The sequence below is a fragment of the Protopterus annectens genome, chromosome 7.part0 (genome assembly GCF_019279795.1).
Source record: "Protopterus annectens isolate FY-2018-M chromosome 7.part0, PAN1.0, whole genome shotgun sequence".
Classification (NCBI taxonomy): domain Eukaryota; kingdom Metazoa; phylum Chordata; order Ceratodontiformes; family Protopteridae; genus Protopterus; species Protopterus annectens.
Genome location: NC_056739.1, coordinates 211,494,367 through 211,518,001, shown reverse-complemented (window position 1 = coordinate 211,518,001; position 23,635 = coordinate 211,494,367). Strand labels below are relative to the sequence as shown.

Sequence of the window (23,635 nt, the reverse complement as noted above, 5' to 3'; positions counted from 1 at the left end):
TTTGGGTAGTACAGCCACCATAACTCTCTTCCAAGATGCTCGTATCACTTTCTTTCTTCCCAACTTTCAAAGGAATATATCACAATTTTTATCTCATTTTCTGTCACCTTACCTGTTAATTATTAAACCTCCTCTTCCTCCAACCTTGGCATATTTAAGTTTTCCATAAATATCTCCACTTGTCTTTTTTTCTGATTTCCACATTCTTCTGCTGTATACGTATTTTCATAGAATTTCTGAAATATCTCCAATAACCTTTGTAGGGTCTGTTGTTATTTTTCTAGTCATAAGTTCTCTAAGTTTGACAGCACCCCTTTCTGTGCCTGCATTCTTGTGCTGATAGTTGTGCTCTGGGGTTATCAAAAATGCTTGCTTAACAGGAACCTTTCTAAACTCATACATATACTATCCAAATACTCACACATTTTCCCTTTAGCACTCAACAATTTTGTAAGATTCCCCTTCATGTGCAGTACTTTAACCTTTGATAATCCCGCTAATTAATTACTATTACTTATTTCCTTTTTCTCTTTCTTTGCCATTTGCACCATATTTTTAAATTTCATTTTATTCCACTCATCATCTATTCCTTCTGAAGAACCTTTATCTTAAGTCCAGTACTGTTTGCATCTTGTCTGTGACTGCAGTGCCATTCACATTCCATGAAATGATTGATAAAGCAGTCATTCTGACAAGGTGTTATTACTTTCACATACTCAACATGAAAGTTTTTGATTATATTTTTGCAGCTTACATGCAAGTATTAATGTCTGGCAGACTGACCTTAATATACAGCTGCAGCTTCTTTTGTATGTTTGAACCACCAGTGTGAAATGTTCTCATACTTTTCATTTCAGTAAAACAAATGTATGTTTTCATTTTAACCCTCCAACCCCTTTAACCCACAGCAAACACACACACAGCTATACATACTTTCCAAAAAGGGAAAGTACCTCTCCATATATGGGCAGATGCCCTAAATAAACAGTTACACCCACATGCTTTACCCATTCTGAGTTAGGTTTAATCATGCTGAAATGCCTGTTGGAGCCTGTATTCCATCCAACCCCCAACCATCTCAACTTCGTAACTTTTCTGCGACATGATTTTTAGTCTTAAAAAGAACATCCCGGCTACCATTAAATGAATACATTTTACATTGCTGTGATGTATACTGAAATGTTTTCTTCTTTTACCTTCAATGTATCAAACTTCATTTTCATTGAACTGCTTTTCACATCTCCTTTATGTAATAATGTTAGTGTTTCCTTATACAGATTCCCCAAAGTTCCTGGTTCAGTCATTTCCTGATTGATTGTCTGTGCTTGCACACAGTTTGTCTGGAACAAAAAAGATCAGCTAATGGCTTTCTAATTGCATGCTCATCTCAAATGCTAAAAATTGTCATTTTACATGATTTTAGTATATATTTCTGTCCATATGCAGAACACCAGAGGAACCACCATAATTTAATTAGGCATATATGATCAGTTCACTTCAACCTCTTCCCCTTAGCAGCCAAAAATCACAGCATTATACTGCTTATATCTTGCCTTTATATTGTTACAGTATATGCCGCAGACACATTACAGTAAGAGAAAAGTACTTTTCTACTGTAATATCAGTGGCATTACAATCAGTCGCTGATAAGGCCCCCTACCTCACATTCAAATTGCCTCTGTATACTGCACAGAACTACTTTACAGTGTAACTTGCATTTGACTTCAGTACATTTATTATACAGTTATGACTAAGAAAAACAACTTTTTTTTTACTTACAATTGCATATTCATTTCTTTCATTATTCTTCTTAACATTAATGGTAAAAGTATATTTTAGAGTCTTCCCTATAGTTTAACTCGGTCCACAAACTTCCAGCCCCCCATTTTTGTAGAAGCATGGTTCTCTTATCTAAACTTCATCTTATGGAAATGACGCTTTACAGTTCATCCATATTTATTTCCTGTTTTCACACATTTCCATCCTCTAGATTACCCAACACACTAGTCTCTGATTCAAGTCCAAGTCTTTTTTTATTTATTTATTTATTTTTTGTGGCAATCATTTTCCTCTGCAACACTGGAAATGCTTTACTGGTAAGTTCTGTCTATTGGCTGTGCCCCATCAGAGCAGTGAGAATCAGATGCCTCTTCAACTTGTTAGCTCTCTTTTTGCTGGGTAAACTTTATTTCCTTGTTTGCCTGTCCTGCATCCAAACATGTCTTTGTTCCTTCTGAAAAAAAAAATATTCATTCTTTGCCTGTAGAGATCAACTCTTCTGCCTGGTGTACAGTGACTAATCATTTTCCAAGAACAGTCTAGTGTCCCCTATTGATAATATTTTGCCCTTCTGCCACAATTTTGTCAGGAGCAGCTCCTTCTGTTGACATGACTACATCTTTACTACTGTAAGTCTCTGCTTCTTTTTCATAGCCAAATGTGGAGTATACTCAGTGTGCCCTTTCAATTAGCAAAGTTTGTTGTAGAATGCCTATGCAGTTGCTTATTTGCACTTGCATAAAATTAATACAAAATGTTTCTACTAATTTTTTAGTATGTAGGAAAATCAAGTTTTGTCTGCATGCTCTGTCTTCTAGATCTATTTTTTAAACAGTTGTTCTTGAGAAACATTTTATTCAGCAAGTCTTTCTTTCAGTTTAGCCTCTAATTTCTGTTTTACTAACAACTCATCTGAGTACCTACCAAATGTTTTTTCTATTCTTTCCATTGTTTTGTCATTTTATTGTATGTATGTCTGCAGTTCCTCACATATTTTAAACACCTCTGAATGCATTTGATTTATTCTTTCCTCTAAATTAGTGGCAATTTGAGGCTGAAACCTGAGCTGCCTTTTGCTAAACAGCTGCAAGGATCTTCCCCACTAGAGTTTCTTTTATTGTTGCCTTCTTTTCTCGTTAGTTTTCTCATATTTTCTCCAGATTTCATCTTTGTTGACATCCAGTCATTATAATGACAAGCAGTAACTGAATTTTACCAAAATAAATTACTTTTCCTGGATGTTTTCTAAAGCTTCTGTTTTCAGAAATATATACTGACAGAGCTTTAATCATCCTGTTGATCAGTGTACAGTCATCTTGGAAATCCCCCAGAAATCAAATTGTTTGAAGGAGGAAAACATAACTTTGCACAACCGTGTACAGTTCTGTACAATACATTCTTCCTCTGCTTAAAATAAGTTGAAGACACTAAAAAGTGACTGTAACTCACTAATTGAACAGATATGTACCTTGAGAGATAAGAATAAACAGTCAGGGGGAAGAAATAACTTCCTAATTATCCACTCTATTTTACATTTTTATATGAAGTTGGGACTATCCACTGTAACCACCTCTCTTGATTCAGAGCCACAGTCCTGCCTTCTTAGCAGTCTAACTGATATGTCATAGGTCTTCTCTCACACATGCATGTTTTGGCTGAACATCCTCATTCTTCCTGACTTATTTCCTGTATCTCCCAAATCTTCTTTATAGAATCACCATCTGCTTCCCTGAAAATGTGACCAAGCCTCTGTTGGCATTTTGTGCAGTTGAAGCTTCTTTATCTTTGCTCTGTCGTCATTTCTTCATCTGTACCACAGTTTGCATCCTGGTACCTGTCTTGAGCACTTTCTTCATCACCTCAAGCTTCCTCAGATACTCTGCCTTTACTGCTCAGGTTTCTATGCCTTCTAGAAACCGAGGTTGTACCACTGTTTTGTACACCTTGTTTTTCAGTGTTTTTGACATTCTTTTTACTTATACTATCCCTGACACACCGTGTTACTTGGCTATAGCCCCCTCTAATTCTGGCTTCAATGTCTTCATTCAGACTTCCCTTATCAGAACTTATGTTATTGGTGGATGCCACACTAACCAGAGACACATTCACATCTTAGATTATCTGTCACAAGTTTGAAGCAATGTAAACATTTCAAGAATTCTTCACTTTACAGTCTTGTACCAAGGACAGTGGTAAGCCTTTTCATGTTAACATAACCTGGAGGACATTGGGCTTTTATAAGGCTTGATCACTGTGACTGCTTCTGCCACAAAAGAGTCAAACCTCTCCTAAATAAATTAAATCTTAAAGAATGTAGGGTAATACTGCCTACTTGTACATTGTCCCAATATTGTAATGTGTGGTTAGTTGCCAAGTGCAAGATAATGGACCCTAAATAACTGTAATATCGTGTACTTGTGTAGGATAATAACGCAGTTGATGATGGTTGAAACAGTAAGAGGCTTTTTAGGATTCATCAAATGTGATACAAATAAGGCCAGAATATGTTTGGTCGCGTAAATCTATCAATGGCTATTTTTAAATGACAACGTAAGGATAAAAGCACATTGGCTCCCTGTTAAAATGAGCAGGCCAACACACGGAAAATAAAGACTGAAAATCCAGGAGATGTGTGAATCTCGACTATCACTCTTCTCTTCTTTTAAAATTATTTTTGGCAGACGGCAAGTACCCCGATGTGGGGGGAGCCCCCCACACCCCTGAGCTTATATATACCAAGTCTGTGATCAGTATACCTGGGGGGAAACGAGTATTTAGAGAAATGGCAATCTTAGACTTGCTATATTTGAGTCCATTTTTTCCATCTATTAAGTCTTCATATTCCGTGACTTGTTCTTGTGGGTCCTGACATTTCATTTACTAAACATTTCCACTTTTAACCACAGTTATATTGTTATTTTTTTCCTTACTCCAATCATTTGGAAAATTGGACCTGCAGGCATTTATCAGATTACATCTTGCCATTGATGCACACATGCATATGTAATGCAGACATTTATCAGATTACATCTTGCCATTGATGCACACATGCATATGTAATGCAGACATTTATCAGATTACATCTTGCCATTGATGCACACATGCATATGTAATGCAGACATTTATCAGATTACATCTTGCCATTGATGCACACATGCATATGTAATGCAGACTTTTATCAGATTACATCTTGCCATTGATGCACACATGCATATGTAATAAACATGATCAAGCAAGATGGAGCTTATTGTACGTATGTACCCATAGTTTAGGTAATTAACTTGCAATGACTAGAAAAATAGAAACATTTTTACTTAAACCACATATGTTATCACTTTTCCCTTGAACCGTATAGTAATAAAATTAGTTGTATAAACATCAGGTAAGTTTCTGCATGCCAAGATACTTTAACTTGTATAGTCGGTGTGCAATCAGACAAGTAGGTCTTCCTTGTAGTTTACAAGTTCCAAATTAGCATTTGTAGTTTAAGGAATTAGAAATTTGTCTTTGCATATTAGAAAGCCTCACATAATTTTGATCCATGCCTGATAGGCTTTCCATTCCTATTTCTAACAGAAATGGAAACATTTCTAACTTTGACTAAGTATCGTGAAACAGTTAAAACTTGTCTTTGAAATGCTTCACTTTCTAGTGAATTTCTAGTGCAATAGGCACTTTTCCTTGTGGTAGATGTATTATATGTAAGCATGTTAGTAAGACATTTGAACATATTAATGGAGTGTGCTTTAAAGTAAATAGTGTGTTTTCTTGCAGTACAGTGGGTGTTATTTATGCACTCAAATGCCCTTGTGAAATGTTCTATATTGGTGATAGCAAGAGGGCTTTCAAGCTTAGGGTTCAGGAACATATTAGGGATAACAAAAATGGTAAGCTTGAGAGCCCTCTTGCTCTGCATTTTAAGAAATATCATAATGAAAATCCAGACAGTCTGCAAAGCACAATTTTGGAGCAAAATCCTTTTAATAAATTTAGCTTTGATGTAAAGAAAAAAAACATTTGTTATTAATGCAGAATGCAACTGGAAAATTTTAATGTAACTTGATTGTTTAATGGTTAATTGCATAATTGGTTTTAGTATTTAATTTGTTTTAGTGTGTGTTTTGTATTCTCCTTTGAAGGCTATTGCTGAGGCACTAGAGGCTTCATTAAATCCAGCTTGCTGAATTTGGTGTTTGGATCCTGGTTCTTTCGTTCATTGTTTTTTTATCTAGACCTACAGCTTGCTGTTTGTTCACATTTCTTGTATCTTGTTGTTTTTTTTTTTTTTTTTTTTTTGAAGGACCAGTGCATCATGGCAGGGAAAGAATAATCAGTGCTTTTCTCACAGTGGGTAAATCGGAAAAATATGAACGACTCACGGTGGTATGTTATTGTTACCCAGTGGCATTATTTTAACAATGTTTTTCTTTTTTTTTTGTGTGGGTTGGCTTATTTGACAGTGCATGGTGGCAGTATAGAACTAGGAATCCCAAATATGCAGTGAGGCTTTCCTGGGAGTATCTAGCCAGTGCTGCTGAGTAGAATGACTTCAGCTCCCCCTCCTGAAGAATTTCCCCTGTCTATCTAGGGAGGTTGGGAATATTGAGCTTAAATGGGCATTATGCTGGGCTTCAGTAGTCAAGGCATTATCAAGGTGCTATGGCGAAAAGATGGTTAATGCTTGTCTTGATTGTAATTCTATGACCCACTGGTGGATGTCACAGTATCAAAAGCTTTTGACTTAAAGAAAGATTACTTTTGTGCATAGATACTAGAAATGCAACTGTGGTAGTTGCTGAATTGGAAATTAAGGTGAGAAGAGTATGGCAATGCCATGGAGAATGGCTTTTGCATGGCCTCCTAGAGACTGTGGCAAACCAACTGGTGATTCAGGAAGAGTGAGACTTTACCCAAATTGTTCTCAGCAAGAGTGGGGCAATGCTGATTATATCTGTGTACAATGCAGAGAGAGAGAGAGAGAGAGATGGAAGGAACACCTGAAACCAGTGGACATGTCCTTCTCTGAAGAGGCAGTGTCTGAATAAGATGGTAAAATTGGATTAATTTTGGTGTATTAAGTCACTTCAGAGGTTAAGAATTCTGCCATTTTCTAGCATTGTCTCATTGCAGAACACCTTTCTTTAGGTTTCAAAAGCATTTTAATGCATCAGTGCAATTCATGTATCCAGTGGACCTTATGAACTGGGAACAGCAAAGAAATCCGATCATGGTCTGCAAAGGTCAAGGGAAAAAAGAAAACTGTTGACCAGAGTCGGGTTTATGGCTGTATACTAGGCTATAGAACACTGGCGCCAGACTTCAGAGATGGCTACACACTAAGCAACAGCTTAAATTCAGCTCTCACAATGTGAAAACAGAATCTGAGAAACAACAGCTACTGATATTGTCAACTTGAGTAAAATTCAGTTGTTGAGTAGTAAGTGCATTACACGGGTGTCTGCAAAGAAGAATGTAAGAGAGCTGAAAGAAAATCAACTAGAAAAAGTGAAGAGAAAATATTGACTGGGAAAAGTCCTGCAGCTGCTCGGCAAAAAGCAGTTCAAGTCCCAGCTTTGGTGCAAGGTATGACTTCCAGTAATCTAGAGGAAAATATAAGTCAAATATGCTTAGAGCTGATTAAAGTAAATGAAGAAAAAGTTGGCTGAGTGTGAGACTGCTCAAGAAGCGATGTTACAAAAAATGATAGAATTAGAGGATGTATAGAAAATCTGATATTTTTGCTGTACCAGAGAAACTAGAAGGAACAGACTTGTAATTATATGAAGGCAGAAATAAGCAACTGAGCTGGTATTCCACAGCAAGAACTGTTAATTGAAAGGACACACTGCATTTATGCTCCATATCTGACCATGAGAAAGCAGTTAAGACCTTTTATTAGCAAAGATGCAAACCTACCAGCAGAAAAAAAGTTGATCCCAAAAAAACTGTGGCAAAAGGTCAAAGTATTAAAAGTTGGGGAAAGCAGTGTTTATATGGAACATAATATTCACCAGGAAGAAGAGAAACAAATTTATTCCAGTAATTAGGGAATGTCAGGAGGCAAGTGTGGAATTCAAGCTGCTATATCCAGCTGTCTTTAGAATATTTTTTTCTTGGAGGCTCAAAGTCAATTTTGATGCAGAACTAGCTAAGGAGGAATTGCAAAAGTTTGTCCAAAAAAATAAAAATGAGCCACCAAGCAGAAGGGGACACTGATTCTCATTCCTCTGATGATAAAGTATATGGAGAGACTTTGCCAGGGAAATATTTGCCAGTGTTCTAAAGGAAAATGCTTGAGAGATTGAGAAAAGCACAGAGGTTGACCAGAAGAATTGGGAGTACAGTAACATTGAACCAGAACCTGGAGTTGGGAGGTGGCGACAAACAAGAAGACCAGCAACACAGAAATTAGTGAGCAAATGTGAGACTGCAAAAGCATCGGTCACGTATGTGAAATACTGCTGTATAAGAGTAAGTGGAAAGTGAGGTTTTTTGTTGACTTGTTAAACTGGTGAGGAACTGAAAAGCATTTGCCTCGCCTCATGTCATTAATGTTAGGAAAGACTTTGAGAGGAGGAGAATAAGAAAGAAAAGGATAACTGTAAGACAGTCTCTCTTAACAGTATTTATATTAAATTTTCACAATACAAATTGCATGTTTTATATTTAAGTATTTTGATTGTTTCTTGAATGTGATGGTTATTAAAGCAAACAGATGCATTGTTTCTCCAGTTCATCTTCTCATTCTTTTTGGTGTTACAAATGTAGGCATTACAGTGCAAAAAGAGAAGAAAAGCTAGGCAAAAGCATGTTTTAAGTTAATAGGTTGTACTTTTGGCATGTTGAGGTGGGGGATGGGGTGCAACAGTACGCAAAACATAATATATCTAGAGCTGACATGCTTTTTCTTTTGCATGGGTGAATGGATTAAGACCCTTGGTTTAATCTAATAACAAATTTTACATAGAAACAAGTAAATGTGACAACACTAAATGTAATGAAAAGTTTTCCTTTACCAATAAATGTTTCAGCTTGTCTTTCAAGCTGCAGCTGATGATTACAATTTTCTTTTTCCCTTACTTTTCCATAGAGGCTAGCTGATGATAGCAATAAAAGACAGAACACGGATTTCTTCAAGGCTAAAAGTCAATGATTTCTGAAAGTATGTAAGTAGTTTTCACATTGAGGGCTAATAAAGATGAAAAAATAAGCAGACACCAATTAGAATAAGTAGAAGCAAAAACAACATGCACCTTAGCATGGATAACATCATTTAGGTTAATAAGGACCTATGTTAGCAGCTGACTGTTCAGCACAAATGTTCCTGTTAGTAGGGTTAAATGTCATTGTTTGAAGGTGTACATAGTTGTTTGTGTTACATTAACAGTTCTGGGGTGTGTTTTGTTTTTTGCTTGAAGATTTTTATTAGAACAAAAAGTCTTTAAAAATGTGACATAGGTTCCAGTGCTGGTGATGAGCAAAAACTGTATAAAGGATTAACCTGCCAAATATTAATAGGTACATATATCACAAAAGTTGGAAATAGATATTTTAAAAAGCTGACATTTATGATAGGTGCGAATAATGACATCTTACCATAATGGTGACACTTGACCTATTATCCTGGAATGTGAATGGTCCCACAGGTATAGACAAAAAGGAAAGCATACTTAATTATATTAAGACATGCAGAGTGCACATATATTAATGCTATAGAAGACACATTTGGAAAGAACCAAGCATGTGAATTTGATAAAGGATTTCAGGATTGATATTCTGCAGAATATCGGGGACAAAGGAAAAAAGGAGTATTTATGTTAATTGCTAGAGGAACTCCAATAGTGATAGAAGAGAAAAAAAAATATGATAATGGCAGATTTGTAGTAGCAAGGGCTACTGGCAAGGGATGAGGATTATGATAGCATGTATTAATATTTCACCTAAAACTCCTGTTTTTGGATCAGAGGCAAGGATTAAGGTGGGAGGGTTTATCTCTGATGAGTTATGTCTGAACAAAGGAACCAGCCAAAGGTGTCATCTTCTCCCTTTATCTGCGCTATATTTAGAACCATTGGCAAAGAAAATTTGCACTATATGTAGAACCATTGGCAAAGAAAATAAGAAACTCAGATATTCAAGGATATAATTGGTGTGGTGGTCAGGAAAAGTTGGCTTTATTTGCAGATAACATCTTGTACGCGATGGAATCGGAAAAGAACATCTTAGTTTGTGGAATATTCTGAGACAGTTCCATTTTTTGGGGATATAAAATCAATGAAGATAAAACAAAGGATATAACTGTGAACTGCGTCCCCATATGTGAATTGGTTCAGCAATATTCATATTTATGGAGACCTGATAAAATTAAGTATTTAGGAGTATGAATCGAAACAAATTTGTTATGGCAGCTAAGGATATGTGGAAAGAGGCTAAACAAAAGATAATACAAAAATTGAGAAACTGGAAGCTCTTGCCTATGGATATGGATAGCAAGATACAGGCAATAAAATGTTTTTAGTCGCTTTAGTTTTATACACAGGCCAGGTATATTTTTATCAATTAGATGAGAAGTTGTGGATAGTAATTGACAAAGAGTGAAAGGTTTTTTTTGGGAGGGAAAGAGGGCAAGAGTCAAGTGGGATAAGTTGATCCTCCCAACAGAACAAGGAGGTTTAGGATTACCTGATTTGAACAAGTATTTTAGAGCTACACAGTTAGGGCTTTTATACATAACCGAAGCAGAAAGCTACAATTCAGAGTGGAAAGGATTGATGATGAAGCAGTGGGGTGATTCAGAAAGTAAGGAAATAATAGGATTTTGGATAAAGATCCTTAAGGAGAATAAACATACATCATAGAGAATATTATATTCAGAAAGTATACAAAGAACTAAGCCAACTTGTGAAGGGAGAAAGGAGATTCTGCTGATTTAATGTTGACTGCAATTAGGATTACAAAGAATAGATGAGAGTGAATTTACTTGAGGAAGACTATGAAGGAATAGAGTTATTGGGAACAAATAATTAGGGAAAGGTAATGGAATGTGAGGAGGCCCAGAGGAGATTTGGATTGCAAGCTAGTGATTGTCTTCGCTATCGGGGATTGATATCAGAGTACAGACAAAGGGAGAAAGGGATAGAGAAATTCTAAATGAAAAAAACTTCACTGGTTGAGTTTTGGATACAGTCTGGAAAGAAGCTGCTGTTAAAAAGGGATAATTAAAATATTGCACAGTAAATATAGGAACAAATTGGAAGAAGTCAGAAAAGATTGGGAAGAGAGCATAGTTATGCTATTCACCAAAAAAAAAAGGACGATACATGTATGCCTGGAAGTGTTTGCATAGATACTTTTATACCCCAAATAGACTCCAAGGAAGTTTTCTTCAGGTAGATGTCACTTGTTAGAGGTGTGATGGGGAGGAGTGAGGTGGCCGGGAACATGTGTTTTGGGAGTGTAAAAAGTTGGTAGACTTTGAATGTTCATGAAAAAAACAAATGCAGCCATTATGGATAAACTTCACCCTCTCCAAAGCAAAACGTTCCAACAACAATATATTTCCAAACTGGAGAAGTGAAGACCATGGCACATATATCCAAACGTTTATTGTGCAAATGATACCAAAGCGATATTAGAACAAACAAAATCAGTGAGCGCTTTTGCATCAACCAGATGCTTCATCAGAGTTCATTTTCATTGCACATCACTTCCTACTTAAATACAATCTCAAAACAAATGTTAATGAAATAATTAAATAATTAACATATATAAATAATGCCTAAAAACATTAAAACACTCATTTGCATAAAAAGTAATTAAAATTAGAAATTACTTGAACCTCTTAGCAGCCAAAAATGATTTTATTGAGGCCCTTTCATTAAGCCCAGGCAGTTTATCAGCCTGTAGCTCAAAGATCCAATATAATTCATTCTGTTCAGTGATATTTTTCTTATCACCTAACCTTAAATTAGGACTTGTGTATCGTATAACCATAAATTGAAATGTGTGGGTATTATTTAACATTATGTGTTTAGCTAGTGCGCTTCTTTCAATATCTCCATTTCGAATAGCTGAAAGATGCTCTCTTACTCTATCACAAAGGGACCTATTTGTCATTCCCACATAATACGAGTGACAGTCATTACATACTGCTAAATAGATCAAATCATTCGTGGCATTTACTCTGAATTCATATCTAACATTGGTTATAGGATGTTTAAAAACATTGTCTGAACTTAATACCTTACGTATATTACATTTCCCACATGGTTTTAAATAGGGTTTAGATATATCATTCATCCCATGTGACTGTTTGTTTGAGTTGCATAACAATCTCTTTAAGTTATTTTTATTCTTGTAGCTAAAACAAGGTACATCACGCACTATCTCTTTTATTTGTCCATCAGATTGCAAAATCAATTCCGTTTCACAATACCTCTCATTTTATTAATATTACTAGAGTATTGCGAACTATGTGAGTCTCTATTTATATCATAATTCAATTTCCTGTGACATTGGTTTCAGACATGATGTTATACATATATGGTCTAGCTGAAGTTTCCCTTAAATTTTCTACTTGCTTGAGATTTGAATCTATTTCTTTTAATGTATATTTACGTTCAATCAATTCATCTCTAAAGATGTCCAAATTCATATGGAACGCCCCCTCATCAGAATTCAATCTAGATATACGCATTCATTGTCCCTTAATTATATTTTTGTAAATATAAGATAGATGCATGCTATCACGTGATAAAATATTATTTCTACTACAGGATTTCTTCTATCCAAGGATGCCTAGTGGTAGAGAGAACACCATCATGATCTTTCATAATAACAACATCAAGGAACTCTGTCATTACCCTAGAAGCTTTGAATGTAAAATTTAAGAAACTAGTATTCTCATTTAAATAAGTGAAAAACTGCAACAGTTGTTCATATGACCCAGTCCAGATTAAAATAAGATTATCTTATTTTCAGTATGGAGAACATCGATGTCTGTGCTGTGACTGAAACCTGGTTCAAGGCTCCTGAGAGCACCCCGGCACCATCAGGTTTTACCTCATATCATGCGTTCCGGCCCCAAAACCCGGACCATACCACAAAAGGAGGGGGTGTATCCATATTCATCAAGGATACCCACACCTCCAGGTTGGTGGCTATGCACGAAGCATCGGAAACCATCCAGGTGCAATTAACCATAGGCAAAACTGCTCTACAATTTGTAGCATGCTACAGGCCACCCTCTCAAACTCAGGAAACCCACACAGCCTTCCTGAAGACACTGGAGGGTATAAATGTATCACCAAACACCATCATATTGGGTGACTTCAACTACCCGAATATAGACTGGGAACATTACTCAAGCCCCAACATTCTATCCCAAATGTTCCTGGAGTTCATAAATTCAGATGCCATGGAACAACTAGTCACCGTCCCCACAAGAGGAGAAAATATACTAGATCTCATCATCACAAACATGGGGACAAAATGCTCCACACTGGAAGTATATCCCTCTTTGGTGAGATCAGATCATAAACTAATCTCACTAGAAATCCACATCCCGCCCCCACCCCAAACAAAAAGACCACAGTGAAGAACTTCTCTAAAGCAAACTTCACACTACTCAAGACAGGTGTGGTAACCTTCAAGGCCCCCGAGCCAATGGAAACCACAACCCAATCTCGGAAGCCCTTACAAATGCCTTCTATGAACACCTTCAGGACTGCATGGATCAGGCAATCCCAAATAAAACCAAGACTCTTTCCACCAAGGGCAAATGTCCAGTCTGGTGGACCCCAGCCATAAACAAACTTTACTATAAGAGGAGAAAGCTATTACATGATAGAGCAAAATCCCAAAAAGGGAAGGCATCTTTGATCAGTACTAGCAAGAAACTACGATCCCTCATAAAATCATCCAAGGCCAACTTTGAGAAAAAAATTGCCATAGATTCAAAATGACAATCATAAGGCCTTCTTCAGCTATGTCAGAAACCTGGGTGGAAACTCCCAGATATGCTCAGAATTAGTCCAGAATGATACAAAAATCACTGAACCCACAGACATTGCCAACATACTGGCAGACAGGTTCAGCGCAAACTTCACCCCCCTCCCCCCCAAAAGGAGAGAGAACTATCCCAACAGAGTGTAGCCTCCCAGACATCTCAAATGCGCAGGTAAAAGCTGCTCTCTCTAAAGCTAAAAACACAGCATCAATGGGACGGATGGTGTCCCGGCTGTGTGCTACATGAACTCAATGAAGAACTAAACCCGCACATAAGGCAGCTGTTTAATCTTAGCCTTACCACAGGACATGTGCCCAAGGAGTGGCGTACGGCAACTGTGGTCCCACACCACAAAGGCGGTGCCTCTACGGACCCTGGTAATTACCGCCCCATAAGCTGAACAAGCCTGGTCTGCAAAGCTATGGAGAGGATCATAATGGAACTCATAAACAAGGACATAGGGGACTTGCAGACCTTGGACCCAACCCAGTTTGGCTTTGTCAAGGGCAGATCTTGCCTTTTGAACTTGGTCGACTTCTTTGAAACAGTTACCAAGGCCATTGATGAGGGAAAGGCAGTCCATACAGCCTACCTTGACCTTGCAAAAGCTTTCGACACAATACCCCACTCGGGTATCATAGAGAAACTTACCAGCTTAAATGTAAACCCATATGTCACAAGATGGGTTGCAAACTGGCTAAAGGACAGAACCCACAGGGTTAGAGTTGCTGGAGCCATGTCAGACTCCAAGCGGTTACAAGTGGTGTCCCACAAGGCTCAGTCCTTGGCCCCTATTGTTCGGCATCTACTTCTCAGAAGTACATGCAAACATAGGAGGACTATGGCTGACAAAGTTTGGATGACTGCAAACTGGGTGCCATAGTGGATAGTACATCGGACACAGACATCCTTCAGAGGGGTCTCACAGAAACTGATAGCTGGTGCCAGAGCCATGGCCTGAAGTTAAATGCAAAAAAGTGTATAGTCATACCCTTCGGGAAAAACAAGGTAACCCCAAGCTACCATATAGATGGCAACCCACTAAGCACAGAAGAGGTTATCAGGGACCTGGGTACCCAGGTTGACAGTGGCCTCTCATTTGACACTCACGTTGCTAAAGTGGTTCGAAAGACCTTCTACATTGCCCATCTAATCATGAAGGGATTCACATCCAGATCAAGTGAGGTCATTGTTCCCCTGTACTCTTCACTTATCAGACCAATGATAGAGTACAATGCCCCATTTGGGATGCATCTCACCCGACACCTGCAGCAATTGGAGAGTCCCCAAAAGTTCCTCACCAAAAGGATAAAGGGACTCCAAAACCTGTCACATACTGCCAGACTGAAGAAACTCCAACTCTATTCAGTTGCATACCGTCTGCTCAGAGGTGACCTGTGCCTGACATACAAGGCCATGACCAACCCGGAATTAATGGACATGCTCCACCTCAAAAAATCCAAATCCACCAGAACCACTAGAGCAAGTGACTTAAACCTTAGCACGGATATAAATAGGACGTGCTGGAGGGATAGATTTATCACCCAGAGACTCCCCATGCTGTGGAATAAAATCCCGGTCCATGTGAGGCAGAGCACCTCGCTGGCTCTGTTCAAGAGAAATCTTGACCGGTGGATGGGAGATCGTAGGTTTACCCCGGGAATCATCTCTGTGTCACTGCTGGACAGAGGCACAACAAACTAATGGGCACATTATTTCTAACATAAGGGGTGGCGTAAGCCACATAACTTTGGGCTAGGCTTATAAATGCCTTTGGGCAGATAGCCTAGTATAAACCTATGAACCTATCTGCAAAACGCTTATACAAAAAAAATGTACATTATAAATACTATTCATTAGAACTTCATTTTCTTCCCATTGTGCTAACGCTATATTAGCAAAACTATTCGCACAGGGTGTGCCCATGGTAACACCCACTTGTAAGTAATGCTTTTCATTAAACAGAAATACGTTGTTTTCCAAAATGAGTTCAAGCAACATGCATATTAAATCTATCTGCACCTAAATATAACTTCACTGCTTCTATGCCATAAGCATGGGGGTATGACCGTGAATAAAGAACTTGTATCTAAAGTGACTAACCAACTTTCTTTCAATTTGTGTTGATTTCCTGAAGTAAGCAAAGACAAATCACATAAAAGCTGTTTAGTGTCTCTCAATGCATACTGAGATTTATCTGCCACTGGTCCAAGGAATTTTTCAACATAAACTGATAATGGATGGGTAACCCATCCTCGACCTGATACTATGGGTCTGAGCGGTGGGTTGCTCAAATCCCTGTGTAATTTCGGTTGACCTTGAATCAATTTATGACTGGGTGGGGTACTAAAAAATAACCCAATAATTGTTTAGATATAATGTGACTCATAAAACAATCATTTAACATACTAAATACATGACATCAAATCAATATATCGTTATATTTTTGTATACTTGCTCATCATTCGGCATGTTCATCATTTCGTTCATGTATTGTGTTGTGTCTAATGTAACTATCCCCCCTCCCTTGTCAGCAGGTCGAATGCATATTGAATCATCTTCCTGCAGTTTGTGTAATGCCTTATATTCACTGGCTGTTAAATTGTGAAACTTTCCTTATATACTTTTCTCACCTTTCATGAACATAGATTTTATATCAGTTTTGCACACATTACAGAATGTTTCCAAAGTTGCATTCAGTTCTGGTACAAACATGCTGGATTTCCTAACAATGTTTATAGGTCTCTCTGACTTGTACATAGTTTTTAACATCACGTTACGAGCAAAATACTTAATGTCCAAAATGGTATCTACGTACTGTGCATTAGTCGCTGGTATAAAGGTTAATCCACGTTGAAGTAAAGTCTCCTCATGTTACATTAATGATAGTTTAGATAGATTAAACACTGATGTTTTCAAATTTGTTTCTGCTCCCACATCTGTTTTATTGTCCAGTTCGGAGCTCTTTCTTGCGAGGGCAGCCTTCGCTTCCTTCCTTGACTCGCTGATCGGCCTCTCTTGGGCCAGTCCATCTGACGAATGGGTAAAGGGGGAGACAATGAACTGACTAAATTTTTCGTCATTGTTGGTTTCAACTCCTTCCTTCTAACTACAAGATCATTAACTTGTGTTTCTCTTAGTACTGCTGGAGTTATCATAAAGTTTTCACAGTTATTAGAAACAGGACCATCAACAGAACCATTGATCTCAGTGACAGTGCTTGGGCCATCGGCAGAAACAATAGATGGTTCTTCTGTTAACCGGGAAATTGGTGGAATTTTTTTAACCCATAGTAATTTGTTATTACTAGGTGCATTCACTTTAGAATCGTTGACATTTTCATAGTACCTGGGCCAAGTGAATACATTGCCGGCATGAAAATCTCTAAGGTCTCTATCTAATTTTCTTCTTCTTTTGGCTAATTAATTGCTGTTAAAAAAAAAAAACTTTGAAAGTTCCCTGCAGAGTACTCTGTCAGCAATGCTGTGTGAGCAGGTGAGTTATTTTGAGCTGGGATACATGATCTGACTTGCCTAGACATAGTAAGGCCTTGTTAAGTTTAGTTCTTGTGGCCGCTAAAAAACAGCCACTAGAAATCAAAATCAAAACCAATTGTATTTGAATTAGTGAATATTATAATGGAGGTGGAAGAACAAAAAATGGGATATTTAGAAAAGGTTAGGAGTAAATTACATAAAAAACGGACGTTATGGGAGCAATATATGCAGAAAAATGTTTTAGAGGAGGAATGAGGTTTAAGAAAAGGCAGGAACTGAATAATGTAGTGTTGCTTGGATTGTATGATATAAAACAATATATATGATCTGTAATGTTTGTAAATGTGAACTTAATATGTTTTTTTATTTTTATATAAATGTAAGTTTGCTTCTTGTCACAAATTATAACTCAATAAAGGTGTTTGAAAAAATAAAGACCACTGGGGCCTTTATAAGCCTAGCCATCCATCTCAAATGTATTCCAGAAGTCATTGTGCCTTGGAGGTTATTTTATGGGTGTGAATTATTTAAGGTATGACTTAATGGCTACCTCCGTCATCATAGACATAGATGTCATACCAGGGGGTGAATTTCCAATTTCCCATCCACTGGTCCAGGTTGCAGTTTGAATATGATTAGGGAAGGGCTCTGTTTCACATGGAGGGGAAGCCTATTCCAGCGAATGGGGATTCTCTGAGGTATATACATGTCTCTCCTGGGTTGCCAACTGTCCAGAATTTTTCTAGGTAGTCCAGAATTAAGGGACACTGTCACTGACATATAGAAGAACACAAGAATATGTTTGAGCACAGTAATGTTGTACATGTCCAGAATTTTTGACTTGAAAAGTTGACAGCCCTACTTCCAACATGTACAATAATGGATAATATTTTTTAAAACAAAGTTTAAATCCTTAAATCTAGTAGGCCTGGTGCTGTTTGTTTTGTGGATATGCAAAAGGTCCATCAGACCAGGATCCAAGGATGCGCTGGATGCCTGCTATAAACTGACTGTAGGAAACAGAGTATAGAGATATGGCTTTGAGGTTATCTGCATAGGACAGTGTGTTTACGCCCTGCATTCTTTTTGTGAGGTACCTCTATGGATGTTCCAGTTGCATGTGCTTATTCAGGTGCATACCAAATACCAGACTGGGGCATTGTACTCCATGATGGGTCCAATGAGGACCGAGTACAGTGGCATGATGACTTCCCTTAACTTAGATACCATGCCCTTACTTTTAAGTGGGACAGAATTATTTTCTTACCACCTTAGACACGTGTTGGTCGAAAGCTAGGTTACTATCTACACGAGTCTCAAATCCCTCTATTCTTTGTCTACTTTTAGGGGTGTTTTTATCAAAGAAGTGGTTTCCCTGGGATGGCCGACTTCCCAAAAGGTACCGTTATGCATTTTTTGGTACCAGAAATTTGTCTGTGTTAAATCTCCCTATAAGATGCATCTTAGAGGGTTTCTATGATTGCTCCTAGTTTGCAATCATCTGCAAAATTGATAAGCCAGAGGCAGTTGACATTGACTTTGACCGCCGAAAAACAGATGACGAAGAGGAGTAGACCTAGCACAGAGCCCTGTGGTGACTCCACTGGTGACTGGCTTCTTTGTGGAGATGATCTGTCTAATCCTAACTTCATGGAGCCTGTCTGTGAGCCAGCTGGTGGCTATCCAACAAGTTACATAGGGGTTTATGTCTAATTCCATGAGTTTGTTTACAATGCCTGAGTGGGGATAATGTATCACATCCCTTAGCTAGGTCAGTGTAGGCAGTATACACCATTTTGCCCTCATCCATTGCCTTGGTGACTATCTCAAAGAAGTCCATGAGATTTACTAGGCATGGCTCGCCTCTGACAAAACCAAACTGTGTTGTGTCTAGTGTCTGAATGTTTTCTGTGTCATCATTAATCATTTCCATGATAATTCTTTCCAAGGCTTTGCATATGAGACTGGTCAGACTAATTGGTCTGTAGTTCCTGGGATCCATTGATGGTCCACCTTTGTACAGAGGGATGACGGTTGCTGTCTTCCATTCATGTAACATGGAGGCTGTGGTTGAAAAGTGACTCCAGTGACCATGATGGGTTATATTTCAGGCTATTTAGAAGGCATCTAGGGATATTACTGGGGTCCATTGAAGCTGTATTCTTGGCCTTAGAGAGTGCAATGAAGACCTCCTCCCTGTCTATAGTTGGAGGGGTTATGTTTGGTGGTATATTCCACAGGGTGGCAGAGGATGAGAGGGGGACAAAGTTGGAGCTGAATGTGTTGGCCAAAAGATTTGCTATGCTTTCCATGTCTGTGAGTGTGGCTCCATTTACCAACATTTCGGCACACGGTTGTATACTGCCTTTGAGTTTCTGGACGTAGCCAAAGAAGACCTTATGGTTTTCCTTGACCTGGGATGCTCTCTTTACCTCAAAATTTGCTTTGTTAGACTTAATTAGGCTTCTAAGTTGTCTATTCAGTTTGAGGTGGTTTTTATCTTTTTGGTGGAGAGAGACGACCAGAGGCCCCATTATCCAGGCAACCATGGAGGTGGTTTGTTCCCTTATTAACATCCTGGCTATGAAGGATTTGCTATTAAAGCCATAACCATGCCTCCTGTGACTACAATAATGCAGGTGCTGTCGGTGTTCCTTGTCCCTAGCTTTGTGCTTATGCTTCCACCCACATTCTTAAAAGTTAGGGATTGCAAAGGTCATGTTACTGGTTGTGGCCTTTTATCAGTGCTCTGAAAGATTCCACTTGAATGGTTGCAGACTGCAGACCAAAACCACCACTCCTTCTCCCCAAGATGGAAAAGCAGCTTATCCCCACAAACACACACACACACACACACACACACACGCTTCTCCCACCTGGCTGTTTACTGCCAGAGGTACTATTGAACTGTAGGAATGTGGGACATAGTTAGGGATTACACTTACTGCATATTATTTATTTGTTTGTTTATTTTTTTTTTCTTTCTGTAGTAAGTTTGCTGTTGGTGCCCCTTACCCTGGGACCTTCTAAGGCATCTCTGCTGCACATCTGGTGACAGTGACTGCCCATCTGGATGAATGATTTTTGATGGTCTTGATGAGGGTTCAAGGCTTGTGATGGCCAAGTTGTTAGGCATTTACCATGCAAATATTAAATGTTATCACAGAGGAGCCTTTCATCATCTTTGCTCTCTCTGATTTCAGATCAAGCAGAATGCAGAGGGAGAATGTTACTGAAGAGTATAGTTCGCTCATCTGGTTTGCGGTAAGTACCATGCCATTGCTGGGCAGGGTGAATTAAGTCATTTTGTAATGCTAGAATGCTGTACCCTGTTTGCAGGTAAGAACCTACCATACTGCTAGTCTGACCTATTTCCAGTTTTTTGTCGTATTGCTCAGACATTGTTGGCTATCCTGCCTGTTTTGCAGATATGCAAGTCTATTCTATGTGATGTCTGTGAGAATTAGTCCTTGCCCTTGCCAAAAGATAAGTGTATTCTAGTGCACCAAGATAGTTTTTTACATTTGAAAGATGGGCTATTTATGCTGAAAAAAACTAAAATACATACTTTTGAATAAAGTTTAAATTTAAAATGCACAAACTAAAACAGGTGCCTATTTTGCCAGTGCGGTAGGAATATGTAAAGTGGTGATCTGTTGGGTCTCACCTCATAACTACCTTAGGCATGCACCATAATCTAAGCTTTGCACCTAGTATTTTATCACATGGTGTGTTAGCCACTGCAGATCTCAAGGTGTGTTGGTGCTTCACTGTTACCTCATATGTAGGAGATGAAATGACTAGGAGTTCACAGAGATACTTCCTAAATGCCATGTTGCATAGGAAATGGCTTTACTACTTTTCTGTATGGCATAATCCATAAATAATCAGAATGTTGCACCATAGCATTTAAGCGTTGTCAGTTACATTTTTTTTATTTAAATAAGTAACATATTTATTAAATTATCACGTATGACATAGGCAGAAATACATTTATATAAATAAAAACAAACCATATTGGCATAATTTTAGTTGCAAACATTATAAATCACAAACCATATTGACAACTTTAGTTGCAAATATTATACATCACTTATATTCTGTCCGGTCACTATCGGTCAAATATTACATAGCTCATTCAAATTCTGCCTTCTTTTAAATCTCATTCCTCCTATGCATGTATTTTTCCCACAATTCCCATATTTTTCTAGGTAATTTGCTTCTACCCTTTTTTAAAGAGCCAAATTCCAGTTGTTTTTTCTCTGTTAATATATTTACTACTTCCTGTAAAGTTGGTTTAGACTTGGATTTCCATTTTCTACATTTCTTTTTTGGCAGCCACCATAATTAGACTCAGCATGGCCTTACTATGTGTAGGTAGTTTCCGATTCTGTATTGTAGCTCAAAAAAAAAAAAACAATTTCCTTAGTTACACCAGTTTGCTCACCCAATATCTCTGACAGACCTGTCTGCAGGGAATCTCTTTTTTCCAATAAACATCTTTATTAAATTATCATGTATGACAACAAGCAACACTGATACCACTTTAATTGCAAACGTTATACACCATAGTCACCATTGAAACAACTGTAGTTAGACATTATACATCACTTATAATCTACCAGCCATCATCAGTTAAGGACTGATATGGATCATTCAAAACTTAAGGTCTGCCATCTCATTAAGCTCCCAGAAAATATGTTCCCAGTTACCTCTTTCTTCCCCATCACACCTCCAATATTTGATGTCTACCTGAGGAAAAATTCTTTGGAGTCTACTTGGGGTATAAAAATACCTATGTAAACACTTCCAAAAAGATCCAAATTCTTGTAGACTTTGTTGCATATTTGGGAGACATACATATATCCCCCATTGTTTCTTTGTAAATTGCTTATCCAATCTCTCTTCCCAATCCTTTCTTACCTCCTATGATTGATTCTTATAGTTACCATGCAATATTTTGTATTCTCTACTAATTATTACCTTTTTTTAACAGCAGCTTCTAGTCTAGATTTTACTAAAAAATGTATCAGTCCTGGTTTTTCGCTTAGGATCCCGCTATTTCTTTCTCTTTGCCTTTACTCTGATATCAGTCCTTGATAAGGAGGGCGGTCTCTATCCTGCAGTCCAAATAAATTCTTGGGCTTTTACCATTCTGTTACCTTCCCCCTCTAATTATTTTGCTCCTTGGGCCTTGGTTCTTTTGCCAGTTTTCTCCAATAAATTCAAGCCCCCTCTCGCCTATCCCCTAATTATGGTCATCCCTATTGGCAGAATCTCTTTCTCCATTCTTGGGTTGGCTTAGTTCTTGGACTGCTTTCTGCTGCTGTATAAATATAATATTCTGCATAGTTATTGTTATTCTCCTTAAAGATCTACCTACAAAATACCAGTCTCTCCTTGTTTCTTGAGCCCCCCCCCCACACTTTTATCATCATCCCTTTCCACTTAGCAGTCAGACTCCAGTGTAATGATAGGGCAGTATTCATAATCTCAACCTATGCCCCACAGAGGGTTGTGACAGTGAGGAAAAGAGTGGATTTAGACAGTTTGCAGGACCTACTAGGTAAAGCAGGACAACATGAATTGGTGTTCATAATGGGTGACTTGAATGCACATATCTGGACAGACAGAACAGAATATGAAGACTGCCTGAGCCCACATGGGTGGGGCCATAGGAATAAAGAAGGCGAAGCCATTCTAGACTTCTGTCTGGCAAATGGCTTGATAGTAGCTAACACATGGTTCAGAAAGAGAGACAGTCAGAAGATCACAAACAAGAGTAGTCAACATGCAACTCGGGGAGACTTCCTCCTAGTAAGGAAAAGGCACTGGGGTAGAATCCATGATTGCAAAGTAATCCCCAGTGAAACGGTCAGCCCACAGCATAAACCACAGTTGCCACAATCAGCTGCAAGCAGAGGTCAGAGAAGGCTCTAAGGTCAACAGAGACCAGGCTGAAGGCCTGGAAGTTGACTGGAGAGAAAGTAAAACACTTCAAGGAATTACTCAGGGCTCTAGCACCCCAAGAAGAGGCGGAAATAGGTGGAGTTGAAGAAGAATGGCAGTGCCTTAAAACAGCATGTGTTAGGACTACAGAAAAGATATTTGGCCAAGCCATGTATGGAAATAAGGTACATAAGAAAGCTGGTGGTGGAATGCCGAAGTCCAGGAAGTCTTGTAAGAAGGTATTTGCCAAAATCTCATTTCTCAACAGTCTTGCCTTTTTTTCCCCTATTTTCCACTATAAAGTTTTATGTCCAAAAAATGAACTGCAGTATGTGTTAACTGCTGAGAAAATTTAAAGCTTCTTCAGTTGTACTGCAAAATTCTCTGCCTTGTACTATCTTTA

General features: G+C 38.2%; 1 protein-coding gene across 1 annotated transcript in view; it reads left to right on the top strand.

Annotated features, from left to right (window-relative positions):
- Nucleotides 1-23,635, top strand: part of ELP5 (elongator acetyltransferase complex subunit 5) — a 912,344-nt gene that overhangs the window by 18,501 nt on the left and 870,208 nt on the right. The window contains exon 2 of the mRNA XM_044076712.1: nucleotides 20,487-20,547. Within this exon, the coding sequence (XP_043932647.1) occupies nucleotides 20,487-20,547 (61 nt within the window). The remainder of the gene's footprint in view (nucleotides 1-20,486; nucleotides 20,548-23,635) is intronic.